Here is a 25709-nt window from a genome sequence, read left to right as displayed (position 1 = left end):
CTGTTTCCGAGGAGTACAGTATATGTTAGGTGACTATGGTATATAAGTTAGAATTTAATACAAACTGAGAGGCGATAATTATAAATAGTAGAATAAAACACTATAAATTATATATATACTGGCGGGGGTACTCGGCATTGCCCGGGTTTTTGGAGGCATGGGGGAGGGGGTAAAATGATTACAAAGCAAAGTAATAACCCTGTTTAAATATTAGGTATTTTTTTAGATTAGATCCACCTCCACAATTTTCTTTTAAATGACGACTTGTATAGGTTTTCGACTATGCTGAATACGGAAATTGCATTGAAATTTTGGAGAAAGAAGTAGTTATTGAGATATAAAAAGTTTTTTATGCATTGTATTCTTTGGCGGCCATCTATCTTTGTTACGCGCATAGATTTGTTTATGGCGCGCATGCACACGCGTAATACAGAAGGCCACCAAAAAGATGCATCTAAAAAAATTTTTTAAAAAGATGCATCTAAAAAGAAATTTTTTTAAATATGCATCTAAAAAAAAGCATAATACAACTTTTTATATCTCGATAACTACTTATTTCTGCAAAATTTCAATGCAATTCCCATATTCAACATAGTCGAAAACTTATAAGAGTCGTCATTTACAAGAAAATTGTGGGGGTGGACCTAATCTAAAAATTTACCAAATATTATAAAAACAAACAATGTTAAAACTTCTAAAAAAAAAACAAAAAAAAACGAACGGTTCGGCGGTGCCCGGGTGTTTGAAAAACCCAAAAAGTTTGAGGGAGGGGAGGTTCGAACTCGAATACTTGAGGCACAAGGGGAAAAAAACAAAAAAACGTTATGAATTAACTAAAAAGTGAATTAGGTCAAATATCAATCCCGCAGTCAAGTTTGTTTTGGTTTAGTTTCCCAACATGTTGGGTTGAAAACCAGTCCCCATAAAAAATAGGGGTGTCCATATGAAAGCAGTTGTCTGATATAAGGTTTCCACTGCATTGATCGAAAAGCTGATTGCTTTCTGGACGTTCCGGCGCGAAAGCCGAGAACACAGAGGCCTTGGCCTCATTTAGGGTCTGAAAGAGCTTAGGCACCAGGGCCAGTAAGGGGGATTGGGGGAAAAAAACGTGTCTTTTCTAAGGACTACGCTAGACTTGCGTTGAAAAGCAAGTACTTTATTAAGAAAACACCTATGGTAGAGTCTCTATCATTCTATACACAACCGCCTACATTCTTACCAGGACCTACTTAAAACAACTGCTCCCCAGCTTACGGGATGGCGGGCGACATTCACGCTGTTTAAAAGGGAAAATAACACATTTACAAAAACAGAACAAAACTTGTTTACAAAACCAAAACTATTTTTTTTTTTTTTAAATATAATGGGGGTGAGATGATGGGGAGGGGGGCAAACTATGAAACATCCCAAAAAGAAAGAAAAAGAAAACAAATAAACAAAATGTCTATGGGGGCGGGTTAGTAACGGGACCCTCCCTTCCTACTTGCTATTCGTCAATTAGAACGCCCACTGTCTTCCGGTCCCCTCCCCTAGAGAAGAGGTGAAAGCAAGCAGGTCGTTCCCTAGTGGGGAGTGGAGGACCTAAAGGATAGCACTTCTGCGAAAATAACTTGGGGTTGGGGTCAACAGGGATGGACGGCGTCTTCCAAGATAAAGTACGTAATGGGCAAAAACAGGCCGGGTACAAAACAAACAAGTGACTGGGCATCTTTGGAAGCTCTCCTAGTGCCAACTACCGAAAAATAAAAACACTCGGGAACAGGATTGACACGCATACTTACCCTAGTCTAGGCCCTAATAAAGTACTTCTTTTCCACTCTTGGTGGTTACACAGCCTAACTACCTACTATCTACCCATAGTACAAGGTAAACCTTGTATTAACCAAGGGGTTGGGTTCTGAGAAAAAAACCCCAGCACCTTAGGACCAATACCACTAGGGTGGAAACATGAACTCGAACCTAGCACCTCGTTGGATGCACAAGCTAGTGTTGTGCATCCACCTCCTATCAAAGTCTATACGGTGCAATCTTTCCCAATCACATCTGATCTTTATTTTAAGTTGATGCTTAAAATAAATGACCAGATCCTGATCCGAAACAGATCACCCCTCATAGACAATGCCCAGACGTGAAACCTACGTCACTAATCTAGCTACAGCTAGGATCGCTAGAAACACCACCCGTTTCTCTCTGATAAACGGCAAGTCCACAATGTCAACAACGTACGCTAAATCAAGTGGCACCGACTGCTTGAGGTCGATGCGAGCCGTTTACCTCTCTGACATACTCCTAGAGACTCCGAACCCCGCTGCAATGAAAGAACACATGTTCTCTCATCTCCGTCGTTGCAGCGTGGGCACGGGGGATAATAATATTCAATATCCCTGAAATCCCTGGCTAGTCTGCTGAAGAGTGGCAGCGCGTCCCGAACTAGCCTTCATGTGACGGAAAACTACGTTATTTATATAACTACTGGCTGATGCCCAACTTCACAGCGAGAGAAATTCCCCCCTCGACAGATGCAGCCACTCCACCAGCGGATCTTTCACGTTAACCACCACTAACATCTCATATAGCCTCCTCCTAGGCCGTGCAAGGTCACTGGACCCCGGCAATGCCATAAGGGCGGCTCGGCATTCGGTCAGGAAACGCCATTCCCCCACCGGTCTTCTGTGACCTTCTGCGGTGGGGTTGGATATGAGTCGTGGAAAAGCTTGCTCCACGACTGGTACCCAGTACGTTTCCTCCATCAGTGTCCGACTCAGGAACGCCAATCTTTCACTGTGCTTATGGCTTTGTAAGTCAGGCATTCCTAAGCCTCCCTCGCTACGTTTCTGCGTACAAACCTGTCTGTGGACATACGGCTTTCCTCCAATCCAAAGAAGTTTGAAAAGGAGGCGCTCTAAAGCCTTACAGCAATCCACAGGCAGGGGAAGCACAGATAGACGGTAAAGGATCAAAGGAAACACGTACGTAGCACATGCCTCCATGCGACCCTTTAAGGACAAACTCCTCCGAATCCAAGTCCCTACTGACGACTCGACCTTCGTCTGTACCCCCGACCAATTCTTGTCCAGCTGGAGTCCAAGCCCGAACCACACTCCGAGGATTTTAATCGGGCCATCAGTCCAGCCGAACGCACCCGGGAAGCGAGTTTACCCCGGTCCAGGCGCCCAACCGCAGCCCAACAGACTTGCTGCGATTGATCACGGCCCCTATGACAACTTCGTACTCAGCGATTGCCTCTATCACAGCTTTAACATCGATATGCCTTGCAGCAAACACGGTGACATCATCAGTGTATGCAGACACCCTGGCAAATTTGCCGCCAGATAGAGCTATGCTGTGCAGGACTGGTCTCACCGCCTCGTCCCTTAATTTGCGAAGGAAGGGCTCCAATGCCAGGACATATAACAGAGGTGACAGCAAGCAACCCTGCCGCACCAACCGGGAAACCCCAAAGGACTCCGACAACCTACCATTTACTTGCACCGCTACTGCAGGATCACGATACAGAGTAGAGACCCACTTGCGGAAGTCCGGCGGTTTCCACAACAGATCTCAAGAACCCATGGTCCACCCTATCAAATGCCTTGGACTGATCTAAATTGATCAGCGCGGCTTCCATGTCAGCTTCTACACCTTCTATGATTGTGCGAACTAAGTGCAAATTGTTCTGAATCGATCGACCCTTTACAGCGTAGTTCTGATCCGGCTTGACCAAGTCACCAATAACAACCTGCAGTCGGTTCACAAGAACGCGGGACAAAATCTTGAAATCTGCGTTAAGCAGAGTTATGGGTCTGTAATCATCTAGATTCCTCCCTCCATGCTGATCTCCCTTCTTCAGAAACGTGACCACTCCTTTGATAACCTGCCTTGGGATCGAGCCCTGGGCAAACCAGTGGTTAAACACGCCCATCAGAAGGGGCACAATCATGGGCGACAGCTTCAAGAACAGTTTGTAGGGCAAACCATTGAGCCTGGAGCTAAATAGCTGCCAAACTCCTGGCCGTGGAATCTGGATAGTTGGGCGAAGCGTTCCTCCAAATGTTGCCGAGACCTATTGCAGATCTCCCATGCCGATACGAGAGAGCGCCCTACCATGTTTTTCTCCTGCCGAATGTACCCATCTTAGGGCAGCCTTACGCTCAGCAGCGTCAACATTCACGGCTTCGTTGGAGGCTCTTTTTAGCCTAGTTCTAACTACCTGACCTGCATATTGCTAGCCAAGCGATTCAGGTGCCCCTTAAACTAGAGCTAGTCCTAGGGAATCCCCCCCCTGCCACCGCCCGGGTCAGTCTATCATCTAGCTGCCTTTTGGTCCACGCCCTAGTTAATACGAGGCGTTGGCTACAAAAGAGCCTAATGGTAGCCTTAAGCTTAACCCACCAGCTACTCCCGGTAACCACCCCCACTAACTCTGAATTAGTGACGTCAGCTGCTCCCGGAAGTCATTCGACCCCAACAAGGAGACGTTCAACTTCCAGTAGCCAGCCAACCTAGGCCTATTACCTAATTTCAGATGGGCCAAAATGAGTTTGTGGTCCGAATGACCTAGCCAGTGGAACGTGGGACAAGATAGGAAATCTATGTCACCCCTTCTAATTAACATTCTGTCCAAGTATGTGCTTGGACAGACGGCCGAACTAGTATGCCACGTCCACATCTCCCTCCCGAGGTGATCCAGACGGAACCTGTAGACCAGATCGCATGAGGCCATCAGGTCAGACAGGCTGCTATCACACTGCTGACCCCCTAACTCCCCGACCTTATCTATATTGGGGTCCAGGACGGCATTCCAGTCCCCCATTAAAACTATCTGCTCCGGACCCGAGGAGAGAAACACCTCCACCCGCCAAAAAAAGGAAACCGTCTCGCTGCGGATGTTAGGTGCATAAACTGCCACGATCCGGAACGCGCCACTTTTAACGGCAACATTGACCACAACCAGCCTTCCATGAGCGTCCGCGTGGACAATGGTAACTGTCGCAGACAGGGTGCGACTCACTAGTACAGAAACCCCCCAGCTCAGGAGGCTGCCATATGCTGAGTAAATGTCAAAATCGCTTACCAGCACATCGCAGTCCCTTGCCCCAACAAAGTAGGTCTCCTGCAATGCAGCCTTGCTTCGAGATCTCATGCTCCTCGCATTCAAACTAGCTAGGTTCAAGCCCATACCATGTGTCCCTAACTAGTAGTATTCGTTGACTAAGAGTCTGAAGTCCTTGGGGTTAAGTACGTCAAAGGCCTGGCCGAGACTGCCCTTGAGCAGGTCGGGCGTAAGCCGTCCGTCTCAAGCCAGACCCCCCACGTCCAAGGGGAACGTAATCTTTAATGCCCTATAAAAGTAAGGATGAACATAAATGGGGACCCTCTCTTCGCAGCGCTTAGCTATCTTCCCTAGCTATGGCTGCTCCCCGTCCACGATCCTCAGTCCGCTAAATGCCGTCTTTCCAGCTTCCAGCATCCACCACAGGGCCTTTGCTCTCTCTCCCCTATTTGGACGCACAAATGTGATTAATTGAAGAGCATCTGAGGAATTCCAAGGATCAGCGACCTCCTTCTCGTCCACCTTTGAGAGGCTTGTGAGGGCTTTTATGTGTTTTTCTGGTGTCCGTTAAGGTCACTGGTCGTCTCCTCTACTCTTACTTCACAGAGGCGTTCCCCCAACCAGAAAGGAAATGTTCTGGTTTTCTCCATTCTGGGGGCCGCTTCTTGTTGGTCCTGTTTCATCTCTGTCTTCTCTGATGGTGTCGTCTCCATAACTGTGATAGGAGCTTCGCTCTGCTCCTCTGGAGTATTGAATAGGGGAGGGGTGGACTGGGCATCCTCCTGGGGGACCTGTGGTGGATGCTCAATATCTTGGTCTTTTTCTTTTCTTTCTCTTTTTACCTCTTTTGTCCTCTTATCACCTCCTTCCTTGTCCTCAGACTGAGAGGAACTCGTTCTCAGCTTTCGCTTAGCCGACACCGCTGCTCCTCTTGGTGCTGTTTGAGGAGCTGCCTCTTCTGCTGGTTTCTTGGTCTTTTTAGAGACCAGCTTGCTCCAGGTGCCGGCTTTGCTCTTCTCTGCCTCCTTCCTTTTGTCCTCCTCCTCTGCTGGCCTCACAACCACCTCTTCCTTTTCTGCCTCTGCTGCCTTTCTCTTGAGGCAGAAACGGGACACATGCCCTGGTTTCTAGCAGTGCCAGCAGTGCAGTCTCTGACCTTCCACAATGACTAGCATGTGCCAGCCCTCACATGTCAACTGGGAGGGGATATGGTCGAACTCTTACCTGGTGACCCTCATTTCGATCTTGAAATCCACTTTCTTCACTTCACCAAACTGGGTCATTGTAGCTCCCAGCTGGTCCTCTGACACAAAACAACTTCTACAACCGTTACGAGAGCACGTCGTTTGGACATATACTCCGGTCTTAAGCGGAAATTCTTCCACGTGAGGTCCTCTTTTGCAATCCTTACTGCCTCCTCTTTCGTCGGCAAAAGGAGATCTCACATGGCGTGGAAACGCCGGACCATATATTGGGTGGGAATCTTTAATTCCTCAAGGATCTCGATCATTTTATCCTTGGGGATTCCAGTCAGTCCTTTTTCTTTCACCTCAAATGTCACAAGGGAAACTGTTCATTCTTGCAATGTTTCTAGGATCCCCGGACCACCTTCATTTCGGTTTCCGCCACATATTGCTGGTATTTATTTTCGTACAGGTCCCTGTAGTATTGTGGGGTCTTCTTCTTCTTCAAACCCGACGCTCCTGCTACTGCTGCTCCTTCCCTCTGCAAGCCGCTCCATGTTGATGCTGTGCCGACTTGTCTCTGTGCAGCCAGTATTGGGGAATCGTCCTTCGAGAGGGCTGGCCATTCTTCTGTACTGACTGGCAATAGTGCTGTTTCCTTTACCCTTCCTATCCTCGGAGAGCACCCATCTACTACTATCACCTCCATTGATTTAGTCTTTCTAAGCCTCTTCGCTGTAGGCTTCTGGGGGTTGTTCCTTTCCGACTGTGTTTGAGTGGCCGTTGCTGTGTCCTCATCCAGGACCCACCAGCGCTTCACCGGCCGCCTTTTCTCTTTCTTTTCCGTTCTGTACTTCTCCTCCAGGGGTCTCCAGCACATACTTCTTCCAGGCCTCTACTACCTGTTTTCTAGAAGTGGCCACCACTGTCTCTGAAGTTACCCAAGGCTTCTTGGTCTCCTCTGCCGGCATCGTTGCTGGCTCCACCTCCACCACCGCTACACCCGAGACTGCACTGGGGTGTTGATCACTCGTGGGGTGCCCTTAACGCTACTGGTCGCTGTTGCACATGTACCTGGACCAACTGCACTGACCGAACTGGGGGCGGCGACCCCCGGAACCGAACTGACCGAATTGGGGGTGGCGACCCCGGAACCCTTCTCGAATTGGATGTGCCTTTCGGGACAGCATCCCCCCGGACCCTTCTCATATGCTATACCAGGGGCGTCCCCCATGGTGAAGAGGCAGAGGCCTGCCCCCCCCCAGGTGGTGTTCCAGTGCCCTTTCCCAACCTGCCGATTTGGAACTAAGGGGACCTTCGCTTAAAAAGGCATGTCAGTATCCCTTAGCCCTACTGGCTGCTTAAGCTGGGTCCAGATACTGGACTATCTGAAAAAAATAGAAAAACAAGTAACAATTAGTAGAAACAATAACAAAAAACAAAACAATGCCTTAAGGACCACTCACCCCAAAAATGGGGTGAGTGGTCCTTTGAGGCCAAACAAGAAAAACCCTTAAACTTGACCAAAGATTGGTCAAGTGGGTGGTCGTTGCCGGTTTAAAAAAAAAATTACAATTAAAAAATTTTAAAAATTAAATCTCCAAAAGACAAAACAAATTTAGGCACAAGGCCCTATAAGATCTGGGGAGGGGAGTGTTGTACGGTCTTTGTAACTAAGGTAAAAATTGGAGTCTCGGCGACTTTACTCTTGACTGGCAACATTTACCACAATACGTCATTCGCTCTATGGACTCTAAACTAACTAATGAAAACCCCATCGTTTTTGCAAGAAAGGATATATATACAATTTCTGTATGTGTGTGTGTGCAAATTTAAAAAAATTTTTTTATTAAAATGTGTGTGTGTGTGTGTGTGTGTGTGTGTGTGTGTGTGTGAACAGTTCAATTCATTGGAAAATAAAAAGTTCTTGAATTTGGAAGAAAAACAGTTCGTGTTGGAGAGTGGGGAATCTAGAAAAAATATACAAAAATAAAATTGACTAGTGCATTGTTAGTAAGGTTCCTCCCTGAGCTAATCTACAAAGTTAGATCACCTACTGTTTTTCTGGGACACCGAAAACAAGCGGGAAGATCCCTAGTGGAGATTGGGAAGAATTCTTATCGGGTGTAGGGAGGAAAAATAAATAGATTGTCAAAAAACAAAAAGGGGGGAAGTAAAGGTTGACCAGGAGGTGATAAAACAAAAAGATAGGGGGGGGGAGGACAGTAGGGTAGCCTCGGAAGGTTCTCTAGTGCCAAAAAAAACCCCAAAACAATCGGGGGACAGGATCTCATTTGTACCAGCAGTCAAAAGTTTCTTTACTTTTTATTTGTATAACCTAGCAGAATGAGCTCCATAGGACCCAGTACCGTGCGTGCCATGCTTATGGTAGTAACACGAATTCAAACTTGGCGCTTCGTCAGATGCACAAGCTAGCATCATGCACCCACCTCTTGTCAAAGGCCACTCGAGGTAACCTCTTCCAGTCGCATCTGATCTTTACTTTAAGCAGATTTTAGAGTAGACGATCAGATCCCGATCCGGAACAGATATCCCTTTGTGGACTCGCTTGAGGCGTGTGATCCATATGACCATCCTCGCTACTGCTAGTATCACTAGAAAAACTATTCTTTTCTCCCTAGGCAGCGGCGGATTAATGTTCTCCACAAAATATGACTCATCGAGTTCAAGCCAGCGCGTTGACATACCCTAGGAGGGTCTAGAGCCTGCTGCAGCGGAAAAAGTCATGTCCGGCTGTTTCCCTCATGTCCTCGTCGCAGCGCAGGCAGTAGACCTGGGTTTCTTCATTGTATAGGTTGAGTTCCTCAAGGAGGGGCAGTGCGTTCCGGACAAGTCGCCAGGTAAGGGAAAATTCCGAGTTTGTAAGAAAGTCCTGTCCTGGCACCCAACTCCACTGGGAGTGGACCTCCTCTAACGACAAACCCGTCCATTTCACTAGCGGTTCCTTTGTGTTACGCCCCACTAGCTCCCAATAAAGCCTGTTCCTAGACTGTTCAAGGACACTGGTCCCCGGCAACACTCTAAGTGCGGACCAGCATTCGGCGTAGAATGTTTGTTCCCCCCTCGGTCGAATCTCGGCGGAGACCGAGGGGTTGGGTGTGAGATTGGAAAACGAGCTTGCAACCGCTGTGACCCATGGAACGTCTATGTACAACGAACGGCTCAAGATGGCCAACCTCTCTGCATGCTTGTGACACAGGAGATCGGGCAGTCCCAAGCCTCCCTCGCTCGGATCTGCAAACATAATGCTTACCCTCGTTCCACAAGAGTGTGTCGAGGTGCTCCTGTGAGCTGGTTCATCGTTTTGCAGGGAGGGGAAGTACAGATAGACGGTAAAGGATGAGCAGAAAGGCGTATGTAATACACGCCTCTGCCTGACCCTTCAAGAACAATTTCCTTCAAACCCAAGTCTTGACAGAAGATTCGACCAGTTTTTCTTCAGCTGGAGACCTGGTCCGAACCACACACCCACACACTGAGGATCCAGACCGGGCCGTCGGTCCAACTGAAGATGCCCGGAAGTGAATTTACTCCAGTCCAGGCACCCAAGCGCAGATGCACCGACTTACTGTGATTGAAGACGGCCCCCGTAACTTCTTTGTATCAAGCGAGCACCTTGGTGACCACTTGAATGTCCGTGGGGCAAGGCAGGAACACGGTGACGTCATCGGCGAATGCGGAAACCCTGGCTCGTGTGCCTCCAGAGAGAACTATCCCGCGCAGGACTGGTGTAGTCGCCTTGTTCCTTGACTTGCGAAGGCGGGGTTCCAACGCCAGGACGTACAAGAGAGGTGACAGCGGAAAACCCTGTCGAACCAACTGAGAGATTCCGACAGCTTACCGTTGATCTGCTCCGCTACCGTCGGCCTGTCATACAGTACAGAGATCCACTTGCGGAAGTCCGAATTAAATCTGGCAGCCTCCAGCACAGATCCCAGGTACTGATGGTCCACCCTATTGAAAGCCTTGGACTGATCCAAACTGATCAACGCGGCCTCAGCATCATCCTATGTCCCCTCTATGGTCGTGCATATCAGATGAAGATTGTCCTGAATCGATCTCTCCTTCAGAGCATAGCTCTGGTCTGGTTCGATCAAGTCAGTGATGACAACCTGCAACCAAGATGAGGAAGTCAGTCCAACAATCTCAATCAATGAAAACACCTCATCTCAAAAATACAGACAATTACTATCCAATCGGTACGGACCCGACATTAGAATTGAATGGCGACACCTAGAAAAGCGTCATATGAAACTGGCAAGACTCGCTAACCATCTAACCTTCCTGTACAGATGTAGAGACTTAAAACTCATACCAGCAGGGTTGACATTACAAACAACAGTGGATTCCAGATAGGCACGTAGAGTCGCGGAAAGGGCAGGGCATGCCTTCGTTCGAGAAAGAATCCAACACACCCGCTGGAATAAACAAAAACTAAGGAACGAGATCTCCAACACCTTAACATCGTTCCTTGTCAAAGTGACTCAAGAGGAAGACAGGGTGAGAATCCAATCAGATTTGGATAATTCGTACAGACAAGAATATGAGAAGGTCAAAGAATGCTAAATCAAGAAGCTCACAAAGCTCAAAGACCAGAGGAATGTAACATCAAAACACCGCTCACCTGTGAAAGCGGTCATCAACCTCAGCAGCCGCCAACTGAGTCACTCAGAGGAAGCAGTACTAAATAAAGGTCTCAACTTCGCAACAACAACTAAACACGTTCCATTCTTAGATATCATAACACACATGGAAGATATAGCCTTGAGAATCCCATCAACCCAAGGTGATGAAATAAGATGGAAAGTGAGACAAGTACTTGAGAAAGCTAAGCCTCCTAAATCAAACATCTCTCGGGAAGATAGGCTGGCTATAAGAACCCTACAGAGTGACAGCAGTGTAATAATTCTGCCAGCAGACAAAGGCAATGCTACTGTGGTGATGGACATGTTGGAGTACTGAAAAAATGGCAGGCCTAATCGCAGATGGTAGCTACGGTAAAATAAAGAAGGACCCAACTTTGAAAACCGAAAGAAAGCTGTTACAAATCCTTACCAAAAACAAGGAACACATCGCTCCGATGAGATATAGACAGCTGGTCCAGCATTACAGTAAGCTACCACATATCTAAGGTCTCCCCAAGATACACAAAGACGGTATTCCACTCAGACCCATAGTGAGCTGCCAAGGCTCAGCATGCCACCCACTGAGCAGGTACCTTGTGGATATAATAAACCCATTAGCAGGCAAGTCAGCAACACATGTAAAGAATTCTGCCCACTTCACGGAACTGATCAAGGGAGCACCCGTCAGTACAAACCAAATGGTAAGCCTAGATGTGGTTAGCCTGTTCACTAAAGTCCCAACTAGTGAGGCACTAGCATTAATTCAAGACAAACTAGCTGCGGACCTCTCCATAGAAGAGCGCACATGTGTACCATTGCCAAACTTAATGGAAATGCTGACATTCTGCATAGAAACAACCTACTTCAGAATGGGTACTGACCTATATCGACAAGAGGAGGGGCTAGCTATGGGCTCACCATTATCACCAGTGATGGCGAACATATATATGGAATACTTCGAAGACATGGCCTTAGGTTCAGCTCCCTTAAAGCCCACCATGTGGCTGATATGTTGATGACACCTTCATACTCTGGCCCCATCAGGAAGACATCCAGGCTCTCCTAGACCATGTGAACTCAATAAGACCATCGATACAGTTCACAATGGAGAAAGAAAAAGATAACCAACTGGCCTTCCTTGATATACTCATATCACGCACAGAGCATGGGTTTAAGAGATCCGTATATCGCAAGCCTACCTTCACTGGACAATACCTAAACTTCAACTCCCATCACCCATACAGTATCAAACATGGAATCGCACGCTGCTTACAACATCGAGCAGAGATAATAAGTAGCGACACCATTACATATCACCAAGAAATGGTCAGGTTGAAGAATACCCTCCATCGTAACAACTACCCCGATAGCATACTATCCACCAGACGTGTTAATAGTATAAGAGAGGAGAATGAAACCCAAAATCCTCCAACAGTCTGCCTACCATACATACGAGGCATCTCCGAAAAGATTCAGAGAATATGTGCCCCCTACAACATTAGGACGGTATTCAAGAGCGAGTCAACACTCAGACGACACCTGGTACGAGTGAAGCCCCGCATGGAGGAGAACATACTCCATCCCATGCAGGTGCAGAAAGTTTTACAAGGGTGAAACATGCCGCCCCCTTAAAGTAAGGGTGGAAGAACACCGAAAAGCGATAACTAAAGGGGAGACGGAAAAATCAGGTATAGCCGACCATGTCTGGATGGAGAGGGGGGACCATCGCCCCCATGGGATGAAGTAAAAATAATAAACAGAGAGACCCACTGGAAAGTGAGAAAACTTAAAGAAACAGCTCACATGCTCGGACATAACAACCTACTGAGCAAACCAAGCATAGAGCTGAATGCAATTTGGACACCTCTGATAGAGAGAGAAAACCTTGAATAACAACATAGGTTTAAGATTAACAAAAACCAACTAAGAATTGTGATATTTCGCCGAGTAGTCCTAGACGTTGTATCATAGTTTACAGTTACCCAAAGGTGCTAGGTTCAATCCTGAACGAAGGCAGTGAAAAAGTAACACTCAAAAACAGAGAATCAGCAACTATGTCCCAAGCTGGAGTCCGAACACGGTACCCCCGTAATAATAATAAAGGGTTGGGTTCAAGACTCCTAACAAACGGTTCCCCAGTTCGATACAAAACACCTGACAAAGGCCGGAAGGCAAAACGGCCGAAACGTTGTGACAATAACAACCAAGATGAGGAAGTCAGTCCGACAATCTCAATTAATGAAAACACCTCATCTCAAAAATACAGACAATTACTAACCTGCAACCGATTCGCAAGAACCTTAGCCGAAATTTTTAACTCTGTGTTTAGCAGAGTCAAGGGCCTGAAATCATCTAAATCTTCTTCCCCACTATGCCGTTGAACTTTCCTCAGCAATGTGATCACTCCCTTGGTCACCTGCCCAGGGATGGAGCTCTGAACAAACCAATGGTTGAACATATCCTTCAGAATAGGGACCAACATGGGCGACAGCCTCAAGTAGAATTCGTAGGGTAGCCCCAGGGACTTGTTGCAGCTGACCTGCTTCAACGCAGTAATGATTTCATGTTCCGCGACAAGACCATCACAGCTAGCCGCTCGAGCCGCCATGAGGTGGGGCGAGTCGGCTAAATAGCTGCCAAACTCTTCAACTCTGAGTCTGGGTAGTTGTGTGAAGCACTCCGATAGATGCTCTCAAAACCCCTCGCAAATCTCCCGCGTCGACACGAGAATGTGCCCTTCCAGGTCGTTTACTTTTCGCATGTACTTGTCCGAGCCATGCCTTAGAACAGCCTTATGCTCAACAGCATCTACATTAATAGCCTCGTTCGAGACTTTCATTAGCCTAGCCCTAACTATCTGGCCCTCGTACCGCTTGTTAGCCAAGCAGTTGAGGGCTTGTTTAGCTAGTGCTATCTCTAGGGGGTCCCCTCCCACCACCACTATCTCTAGGGGGTTCCCTCACACCACCACCCAGGTCAGCCTATTCTCTATACGCTTCTTGGCCTTATCTAGCATGAGGCGTTAGCTGTACTGGACTGAGAAGCGTCTAATCTTAGCCTTGAGACTAACCCATCACTTACTCCCAGTAACCACCCCCACTAATGCCCGTTGGATTATCTCTGTAACCTTCAACCGGTAGTCCTCCAGCTCCAACAAGGTGCTTTTGAACTTCCAGTATCCGGCCAATTTAGGCCTAGAGCTCAAGTTCAGACGGGCCATAACTGTTTGTGGTCTGAGTGTCCTAAAAAGTGGAATGTGGGGCAAGATAGGAAATCTACATCGCCTCTTCTAACTAACTTCTGATCTAAGTAAGTACTTGGATGGGAAGGCGCATTAGGATGCCATGCTCACATCTCCCGCCCCGGGTGATCCAGGCGAAATCTATCGACCAGGTCGCACGAAGCCATCAGGTCAGACAGACTGCTGTCACACCACACTGACCCCCCGACTTTATCTATCTTGGGATCAAGGATGGCATTCCAATCACCCATTAAAACTACTCTCTCCGGATTATCTATAAAGCCATCCACCCGTCGAAAGAAGGAAGCCCTCTTCACAGTGGAATTAGGCGCATAAACTGCGACTATCCAAAACAGACTGCTATTAATGGCAACATCGACGACAATCGCCCGCCCGTCCCTGTCTGCATGAACAACATTCACCGATGCTGATAGGGTGCGATTTACTAGCAAGGAGATTCCACGGCTATAGCTATTGCCATATGTTGAGTAAACATCGTAGTCGCTCACCAGGACCTGACAATCCCATCACACATAAAGTGGGTCTCCTGTATAGCGGCAATATCTACCTCGAGGGACACCAGATCTCTCAGCACGCGCACAGCCTTGCTTCGACATCTGAGGCCCCTCACATTATAAGTAGCCAAGTTTAAAGCGATGGTCACCTACATTATTCAGTGTCACACACGGGCCTGAAATCCTCGGGGTGAGGACGTGGCAGGCTTGTCCAAAGCTTCCGGTCAATAAGTCAGCTGAGGGTGATCCATTCTTGGCCACACCTCCCACGTCCAGGGGAAAGGTTAATTTGAGTGCCTTGTAAAAGGAGGGGGTGGATGGACTCTGCCCTCACATTTGAAAAATAAATTGTTCAGCGAAGGATGCTCCGTGTCCACCAGCTGCTGGCCTGGGATTGCATCTTTCGCGGCATCTATCATGACCCAGAGAGCCTCTGTCCTGGAATCCTTGTTGACCCTAACAAATGTGGTCAACAAGGGAGCGTTTTGGAACTTGGTTGGGTTGGTGACATTATCGCCCCGACGTATATAAAGTCCTTAAATTGGTTGTAGCGGACCTTCTGCTGGCTTTTGTGCTCAGGTATAGTTGGCAGACGGCCCGTTTCACATATCCTTCCTCCTGGAAGGATGGAGGGTCTTTATGTCCGCTCCGTATGGACTGTTGTGATTGGGGTTGGTGGTGGGAGGAGGAGTAATGGGGGTGGAGGAAGTGGGGGTTGGTGTGTCGGGTGTAGGGGTGTTTCTTTTTTGGGGGCGTTATTTGATCTTTCTGGGGATGGGTTGCGTGCTAGAGTTCTTGGGGGTTTGTGGATGTAGGGGGGGTTGTTGCTCTGGCTGTTTGGGGGTTGGGGTTGAAGGGAGATCAGCCTCGGCATATGAAACCTTGTCTTTAGAGGTGGGGGTGCTTCCTTTTGCCTTCCTACTCTTTCTCCTCTTCGTCTTCTTCTCTGCCGTCTCTACAGCGTCTATTGTTACCGCCACTGCTGATGCTGCTGTCTCTTCTTCCGACGCGTTCTCTTCCTCCGAGTCTTGAAGTTTCCTCTTGTTCGAGGAAGAGGGTGCCAGGATGTTCATTGGAGTGTGCTCTGGCTGGTCTTGGGTTACTGTTTGCTTGGGCATGGCTTTGGGGCGTCTGCCCTTCTTGGTGACTGTCGACCAACCAGCCTCTGCTGCTTGTCCCAGTTCAGCTGTAGTGGAAGTTGTTGATGGGCCTGCAGCCAGGGTTTGGGTTGGTTCTTTGGTAGAGGCCATCCCTTGTGATTTGGAAGGGGCTGTCTTTTAGGGCATTCCTTAGCCATGTCCCCTTGTTTTTGGCAGTGCCAACATTGGGGCCTCCTGCCCTCCGCAATGATGGTCATCGTCCACTCGTCGAATTTCATCATCGTAGGGATTTTGTAGAATTCAGCTTTGTCCAGGACCATCTTGACCTTATGGTCTCCGGTCATCACATTCCGTTGACCGCGGACTGGCGTGACGGATTCCACGTCTCCGTACTGGCTTAGTATTGCCCCGACCTGCCGGGCGCCCATGAAGACCGGGACATTCAGCACGGTCACATTGGTTCTCCTTTTGTTGAGGTACTCTGGTTGGAGTCTAATCCTACTACAGTTTGATCTTGGCCAAAAGAAAGCCGAGAACACGGACCGTTTGAATTTAGTTTCACTTTATTTATACTAAAAAGCAGGACAAACAGGCGACAGAGAAATAGCGCGATTTTTATAAAAGTCGATGTAAATAAATCTAGACCCGACACTCGTTTCCAAATCCTAGATAGGTATATAAACACTTCTAAGTGATAATAACCACCTGGAAAGCCTCTGCGAAACATACATAAAATGATCACACACATTTTGCCTTATATATATATATATATATATATATATATATATATATATATATATATATATATATTACTAGCAAAATGCCCATCTATGGATGGGCATAAGCAATGCATATAGCATTAGCTTTAAGTTTAAATGTGTTTTTCTTTCCTTAAGGAGTACAATATGGTTTCAGTGGCACTCTCCCAAATCGTAAATTTACAAAAATACTAAACAATGTTACTCACCTGGTTGTACTCAATATTCCTTTTAAAAATATTTAATCAAAATTTAATTTAGGGCAATAGAAAATTTTGTATCTGAATTTTTAAAAAATGATTTTGAGAGTGATTTTGAGTTTGAATGGTCACACCCCTTAAATAGTAAAGTTTGCAAAAAACAAAAAGTAATACATGCATGTTACTTATCAAGTTGCCCAGAACATATATTCCAAAATTCATAAATAAAATCTTTCTATAAATGCAGCCTTAAAATGTACACAAAAAACACTATAAATGCAGCCTTAAAATGTACACACACAAAAAAAAAAATAATGTGCTAATATTACTCACCGTGTTGCTAAGAATATACATCCAAAATATACAATGATCTGCTCATTAGTTAAATAAACCCCCCCCCACACACACACCTTATAATTAGCATAAATTGTAATTAATTAAACAACTAACCCATCTCTCTCTTTGTTATCTATTTCTCTTGTCTTCTCTTACAACCATTCAGTACTAAAAAAAAAATTGATTGATCTTGTTCCAATGAGATTGTTTTTTATTGTTTTAATGACTTTATTGTTTTTTTATTTATTGTTTTTTTGTTTTGATTATTGATGCTGTCTATTCGCTTCGATTTGAACAGAATCCAAAGAAAGATGCTATAACAAATCCACAAGAAGAGAAAAACAGCAAAAAAGTGAACAAAGATGAAGACGACACCATATTGGAACAGAGTTTTACTCAACTGAAGTCATTATTTCCTTCTTTTACTGAGAGGAAACTCGATGTGGTAAGTATTCTATTTTTGACTTTGATATTCGATTTCATCAAGAACAGCAACATGTGGGTCAAGAATTTAAATGAATTTGTTGTGCATGTTGGGTGTTGTTAAGAATTGCCATGTATTACATACGTATGCATGTAGAAAATAAAACGTGGTAAAAATACTGGTGTGAACAAATACTTATCATTTATTAATAGTTTGCCTACAACAACCTATAAAGACCATTATGAAGACATGTATACATAGATTAAACATACAAGTAAATACATCATAATATTACAAGATTCATAAGGAAGTAAAGAATGTATATGCTAAACACACTGCAAAAATGTGAAAGGTGTGGCCAAAACAAATGAGGAAGAATTCTGGTCTTATTTCTTAACCATGTGTTTGCATGAGAGTCTCTATAATGATGAGGATAAGAATAACTCTGGCCTGGAAAATAATTTCTCCAAAGAGGAGATAATTCAGGCTGTTTGAGCATTAACATTGTGACAACTATATGTATCAAATAATAGTATACAGCAAATTAGCAAATTTAGATATTCAGCAAAATAATTTATATATTCAGCAAAAAAATTATATATTCAGTAAAATAATTTATATATTCAGCAAAATAATTTATATATTCAGCAAAATAATTTATATATTCAGCAAAAAAATTATATATTCAGCAAAAAAATGACATATTCAGCAAAATAATCTATATATTCAGCAAAAAACATATATATTCAGCAAAATAATTTATATATTCAGCAAAACAATTATATATTCAGCAAAATAATTTATATATTCAGCAAAAAAATTTATATATTCAGCGAAATAATTTATATATCCAGCAAAAAAATTTACAATTAAAAATTATGATAAAAATAATTTTTATTTGAATTTTAGAAAGAAAACTTTGACTGTAACTATTTTTTATGCAAAAGTATCGGATTTTGCTCAGTGATTTTAGATGAAGTCGGAGAAGGTTTTACCTTGAAAAAAAGCAACGTTGTTATCCTCCATGGATTTGCAATTTGATGCTCGACATGGCTTTGCTTGCCATAGATGAGAGGCAGAAGACATTGGATCCTGGATTTTCATTAGAGATCTTTTAGTCAAGTAGTTCTGACATTATCATGTTGCCATCACACCTACCACGATGATGAAGCGGTGGACGTTAAGCTGCTGCTCATGGCATGCAATCTTAGTTGCATCGACCATCATGTTTAGAGTTTGTTAATCATATCTTGTTGGATATAATGTGACATCACCGTCTTGAGGGAGCGATGTTGCTTCCCATTGGGGAGGTTGAGACCCCTCCCCCAAACACCTGAGGGGGGCCGGGTAAGTATGCTGAGATTGTCTGTTGAAAGTAAATGAATCCCGGACAGTGGCAGGTGACCTGATGTACTTGTACTTGGGAAAAACATAATTTTATTGTTTGCAAATGAAGGGACCGGAAATGTCAGAATAATGTGGAGACCTATGCTGGCTTTCTGAATGACAGGTTTTGACTCGTGGAGGTCGTGTGAAAAGGGTTTCATTTTTGATCTCAGATTTTCAGAATTGCAGACGGTTTGCTGAATTGCACACATGCAAAATGGTTGAGGTTTCCCCTCTTGATGTGTTGGTCTGGCAAATTGCCTTACCCACCCCGTCCCTGAATAATTAAACAAGTGCCCAGATGGTTGGGAGCAGATTGAGGCTGATTTTTCAGAAAGAAATAAGCTCACAAAAACTGTCCGCCCCCCCCCTCTACATCATGACCGCCATCCAGTGGACGAAGAATAGATTTTTGAGACGTAAAATGTTTTGGTGAACTGAATGATGTCCATATGTAAAAAAATCTGTAACTTTTGTTAAATTAACTTTTCGTAGCTCGAACCCTGAGTGTCGATCTTCTTTCTCAGCGTGCATGCAAGCTTTGCTTTTGCTTTTCAGCAGAAATTAACACAGAGATGCAAAGAACATTGTGAAGCTCTCCCAGCTGACAATCATGAGCCATAGTTTCCGATGAGGTTAGAGGTCAGTTGCTGACCTGAGCACGAGATATTATGACTTCTAGCAATCGGGAGTTGGGATGTACAAACACAGTAACGATGAGGATTGATACAGGAGACCCCCCCCTGTAAGATTGAAACCCTACCGAACCCCGATTCATAAAAGAAAAATTGTAGAGGAGGCGGTGTCTGAGATGTTGGAGGCAGGAATAATTGAACACTCCACCTCACCGTGGAGTTTCCCCGTGGTGATCGTGGAGAAGAAGGACAGCGGACACAGATTTACCAAACCCTTAGTGGTGCCTCTGCCCCTAATAGACGACATACTGGCTTTGTTGGGTAGAGCAAGATGTTTTACCACCCTAGACTTAAAATTGGGTTACTGGCAAGTAGCCCTTGATGGGGAGGATTTTTTTTTTTTTTTTTACATGGGGTCACCAGTTATCAAGGCCCGGAGGCCACTAAGGGATAAGGGTTATTGCATGTACAGTAATCAATAAGATTGTAGTAATCATTAGTATCGGAGATTTGATAGAGTGTCTTACTTAAGGGTGCGGTTTGTCAGGAATTTGTTTCTGTTGGATTTGTAGACATCCAAGTTGTAGTCAGGTGGGAAACAGGCGAACGGAAGAGAGTTCCACAATCGTGCACTTCTGAGAAAGAAGCTCTGATCATGGAATCTACGTTTGGATTTAGGCACAGATAAAGAGTGGGGAAAATTATTAACAGTAGTTTCAGCCAGACGGGTGTTTCTTGTGAAAGATTGGCGAGGGGGACGAGAGATTGGAGCTCAGACGAGCACTTGGCATGAAAATAACGATAAAACAAAGACAGGCTCGGAATGTCTCTTCTGTGGGAGAGAGGCTGCAGGGAAGAGAAAAGGGCATCCCCCACCAAACCACGAAGTCTATTTTGTACTCTGTCAAGGCAGGATAGGCTATTTTTAGCAGCTCCTGCCCAGATGTGGCAGCAGTACTCCATCCTTGGATGTACTTGGCTTTTATACAGATAGAGAATTGCATCAGTAGTGAGATATCGTCTGAAGCGGTAGAAGGATCCCACCATTTTCCCAGTGTCCCTGGCAACAGATTTGATGTACGTGTTCCATTACAGATCAGGAGTAAAGGTCAAACCCAGAAGCTTGTCAAAACATGGAGCCTCCCCAAGACGAGAGCCATCCATTTCAATTGATGCCAGATGGGGATCAGAGTGTTGATGATGTAAAGATAGAAGCTTGGTTTTGGATGCATTAAAAGTGACCAGCCACCTCTTCCCCCATTGTACCACGCGCTCAAGATCAGAGGAGAGAGAATTAGAGAGAACTTTGTCATTTACGGCCAATGATGTGTTGCCATAGATGGTTGTCATCAGCATAGATGTCAACAAATCATTTAAGTATGCGTTTTGGGAGATCATTGATGTAGATCAGGAAGAGAGTTGGGCCCAGAATGGACCCCTGGGGGACTCCAGCATTAATACTGTGGGCCTCTGATTTCTGCCCATCAACCACTACTCTTATGAACCTATCAGAGAGAAATGATTTAATGATTGAGAAAACATTTCCAGTTATACCATAGCTGGAAATCTTGTGAAGTAGGCCCTTATGCCATACCTTATCAAAGGCCTTTGATATGTCAAGAGCAATTGCCCTGGAAAAGAAACCTTTGTCAAGAGATTCACTAATCCTATGTGATATAACCGTTAGCACATCTGCTGTAGATCTTGCAGAGCGGAAACCATATTGCATGTCACTAAGAAGGTTGTTTTTATTGAGGTGGTTGACTACTTCTTTATTTAATATGGATTCCAACAATTTACTCATGACGCACAGGAGACTTATTGGTTTGTACTGAGAGGGAGATGACTTTTCACCTGAATTCTTAAATACAGGGCATACTGATGAGGTTTTCCAGAGTGTTGGAAAGCACTTCTCCTTAAGGCAACTCTTAAACTGTTTTGTAAGTATAGGGGCAAGTTCTGGTTGGAGCTTTTTCAGCACTATAACTGGAATGCCGTCAGGGCCAGTTGCTTTACTGGAATCAAGGTTCTTGATTAGCTTGGTGACATCACGCACAGATTTTGTATGTTGCATAGCGTGTTGTCTGTTATAGGAGGAAATACAGGGAGTTGATGGCCATTGTCGCATAGGGTAGAATTAGCTGCAAAGTTCTTGGCAAATAGTCTGGCCTTGTCTGATGCTGACGAGATGACCTCAGGTCCATTGATGATAGAACATACGCTTCTGTTCAAGATCCCGTTTACTATTTGCCAGAATTGGCGGGAACCAAACCACTGCTCAGCTACTTTGGATTTAACAGACTGAGCATATAGCTCTCTTGCATGTTTTATTACTCTTTTACAGTGGTTGCTGGCAGTCCAGAAAGCAGCTTTAGTCTCAGTACATCTATTATGTTGGTAGGTATGGAAAAACTGATCAAGAGAAAGCGGCTTCTGCATGTCATGCGGGAGTATTTAACTCCAGAGTTTTGCCGTTTTGCCTCTGTAATGCACCAGGGGTCTTCTCACAATTGATGTCGATAGTTTTACGGGGTTGGAGGGGTTTGCGGTGGCATACTTGGATGATATTCTAATCTTCTCACGAACGCTTGAGGAGCACTTTCAGGTATTTGACAGAAGTAATTGAGAGGTTGCGGCAACATCAACTGAAAATAAAATTGCTCAAGTGTCAGTTTCTTAAGAAAGAAACCAAGTATTTGGGATTTGTGATTAATGAGGCTGGAATAAGACCGAGCATAGACAAGGTGGAAGTCATTAGGTCTCTACCGAGCCGAAGATCGTGCGACAAGTGTGAGGGTTCATTGGAATGCTATTATTGCCGATTTAAACCTGCGTTTAGTCGATTGGCCATTCCCATAATAGCGTTAACGAAAAAGCATGCCCATTATAAATGGACCCCGGAATGTCAGAGGGCTTTTGACGCCCTGAAAGAGCAGCTGACTGCTATACCGTTGCTGGTGTATCCAGACCTAAGTAAGCTTATGGTTCTGTATACGGACACGAGTGTCACATGTATAGGGGCAGTATTGACCCAACCATGTCCTGAGAAGGAAGGCCCCATGCCTGGCATACCAGAGGAAATTCCCATATATTTCCTGTTGCATAAGCTATCCGAAACCCAACAGAGGTGGCCAGTGATTGAGAAGGATGCATTTGCGATTGTATACGTGGTACAAAAGCTAAACTATTATCTGAGTGGGACTGAATTTGTGGTGAAAACTGATCACAAACCATTGAAATATCTATTTGAGGCAGATTGGATGAACAAGAAGATCCAGTAGTGGTCACTCAAGTTGTTCGTCTATCAGTGCCGAATCGAATATTTGCAAGATCTTCTGTCCCGGATTCCAGCTGCGCTGGAATCCGAAGTCATCTGATTGGAACTGGCGGTGGATAACAGGGCTTTCCAGGTAGGAGCGATTAATTCCCACACTGTAAAGGAAAGATATGACTGGAGTTAAACAGATGTAATCGAAGTTGAACATTGGGTCGAAATGATCGAGGCAGGTCAAAAAGTTAAAGAATTAGCGGGGCTAAGAGCCCGGGTGGTGGAAGGTCGAACCCAAAAATACACCCTCTACCATGACCAGCTGTATTATATTGCTGGTCGGGACAGAGAAATGGGATTAAAAATGGTAGTACCATCCCAACTCCAGAGAGAAATCCTGAGAGGGCAGGACACTTAGGGATCAAAAAAACTTATCAGTTAATATTTAGAAACTATTATTGGCAGGGATGTTGTGGAATGGGTGAACAGATGTGTAAAATATCAGACTCGCAGTAGATATCAACCGCTTGTTCCACTGTCAGAAACAAATGTTCCGCAGTATCCTTTCCAGAAAGTGAGTCTGGACATCTCTGGACTCTACCCTCTGACAGAGCGTGGTAATCAATATATTGTGAGCATAGTGGACTGGCTCACTAACTGGCCAGAGGCTTACGTGGTGCCAGATAAGACTGCCCAGTCAGTGGCCGGTATAATCCTGGGGAAGATCTATCCGAGGTATGGGTCCCCAGAGCAATTAGTCACCGACAATGGCGCAGAGAATGTGAATAAGATTATGAAGGAGGTACATGTGTTGGCCTCCCCTTACCACCTCCAGAGTAACTCCAAGGTCGGGCGATTTTACAAGACACTGGTGGATATCCTGAGTAAACTTGTCACTGATAATCCAGTGGAATGGGATCGGTTCCTCACACAAGCCTTAGCAGCAGTGAGGTTCACGATGAATGAAACCTCGGAATTTTCACTATTTGAGTTGGTGTTTGGGAGGGATGTGATTTTCCTGATTGATAATCTCTTGAAGCCGTGTAGGAAGTATTGGGGGGGAGGAACATCACGAGTTATTGTTGGAACAGCAAGATAATAGATTTGTCCGTCGGGCCAGAGACCGTATTAAACGAGCACAAAAGAAATGGAACGCTTGAGTGAATAAAGATAGAAGGGAGGTGGAGTTCAAGGTGGGAGATCCCATTTACTACAACGTGCAAGCTCGAGAAGGGAAGCTAGATAAACCTTGAACTCCTTACTACCGAATAGTAGAGCAGACCGGTCCTCTTTCCTTTATAATCTAGGACCAGGTTGCTGGAAAGATAAAAAGAGTACATGCCAATGACCTTCAGCTGGCAAAATTGGAATGTGATATAAAACTCGTTCCTCAAAAATCGGGGAGACACCCACGTAAGGCTACCTTAATTGCACCCCAGGAAACAGAAACCTCCGATGAAGAGGCGATGTCCGTTCAGCTCAACGTAGATGTTATTAGGACGCTTAGAAACCGGGGTAATAAGGCGGCGACACCAGTCTCTCAGGAACCCCAGGCGGTAGGAAGTCGGTGCCAGTCTGAGCCGATTTCCGATCCGAGAACCACAGAAAGCGTCGGCATTGGAGATGACCCAGGGGAGGTGTTGAATGCGGACAGTGAAGCCCCGGAAGATACCGACGGTTCTTGGAAGGAGGAGGATCAAATTCCCTATCCTTATTAAAAGAACGGCTGTCGCAGCGAACGGAGGGGACCAGCGGGGCACTGCTTCCAAGGGAAATGCCCCTAAAGGACAGGCTGAGGGGAGCCACGGCCAGAGAGAGAGAGAGAGAGAACGAGAGGGAAACTTTTGACCCCTAAATTAACTTGGATAATAACCCAATGAGGCGAAATGCTGCTCGCTCATGGATATAGGGTGATAAAATTGATGGAAAAGGGGAGAGAACTGTTGACATCTTATTTGGAATATGAGTTGAATCGACTTCGTTTTTTTTATAGAGTATGGAACAATCATTCCTAATTGTGAAATTATGAATATTAAGTTGTGACGAGTCAATCTAATTTAAAAAAAAAAATAGATATATGTAATAATAATTGAACAAAAATCAAGAACGAGTTGGCTCTGATGATAATGATTTTGATTAAATTACATATAAATTGTGAAGGGAGAATTCCGGTGATTAAATTTAATTGAAAGAAAAACTGAAAAAAAAAAAATGATGCGAATATTATTTTAACAGGTTTTGTAGAGATATTAATTTTGAGAATTGAATAGTTTTTTAGGGAAAATTATTATTTTTATTTTTTTCCTCGGTCTGGAAAAATTTCTCATGAAATTCAACAGATTTTAGTTGAATTCAGTTGAGAATAATTGAGGGCATTAATTTCAGCGATTAAATTAACTTTTGAGAAGAAAATAGAATTTTACCTCAGTCAGGAAGGATTTCTTAATTGAGAAATAAGTGTCAAGAAGCCGCTAATTGAGTGGGATTAATTGAAAATAATTATCAGTATCACTGAGCAGAGGTAATAAACTAATTGTACTGCACCCAAATTTAGCTCGAAAGTGATTCATATTTGTTTTTAGATGGACTTTTCATTGTGAGTAAATTGTGCGCATGGTGTTCGCACCTGAAAACATTAGTCAAGAACAGAATTTCTTGCGAGATATCGGGGCATTAACTGACCCTACGGCTTGCAAGGCCGTTAAACATTATGCATTTTAGCATTAATTAATTTGGGGGGAGTGTTAAGAACAGTAAAAGGGCTGACAGTGGAACGGGCCATGTGCCATTGTAATGATTGTTGGGTGGCTCTCGGTTTTTGATCCGGCCGGGGGTGACCTGACCCCAATGGTGATGCCTCCGTCCCTCAAAGGTCCTGTGTTCATTCATAGGTGTGGTGTACGAGAATAGGGGGGGAGTAAGCGTACTATGAATGATATGCATGCTGCTGGTGATGATGGTAT

At 44.9% G+C, this 25709-nt stretch overlaps 1 protein-coding gene across 4 annotated transcripts in view; it reads left to right on the top strand.

The window, feature by feature from the left end:
• The window catches only part of LOC145241496 (calcyphosin-2-like), a 145804-nt gene that overhangs the window by 64861 nt on the left and 55234 nt on the right, over nucleotides 1-25709 (top strand). For all 4 annotated transcript variants that reach the window (XM_080104512.1, XM_080104514.1, XM_080104513.1 and 1 more), the window contains one exon: nucleotides 17332-17478. In XM_080104512.1, the coding sequence (XP_079960638.1) occupies nucleotides 17332-17478 (147 nt within the window). The remainder of the gene's footprint in view (nucleotides 1-17331; nucleotides 17479-25709) is intronic.

This window comes from Euprymna scolopes, chromosome 20 (genome assembly GCF_053919585.1).
Source record: "Euprymna scolopes isolate OS-2025 chromosome 20, ASM5391958v1, whole genome shotgun sequence".
Classification (NCBI taxonomy): Eukaryota; Metazoa; Mollusca; class Cephalopoda; order Sepiida; family Sepiolidae; genus Euprymna; species Euprymna scolopes.
Note: the sequence above shows the minus strand (reverse complement) of the source record. Positions and strands in the feature narration are given on the sequence as shown.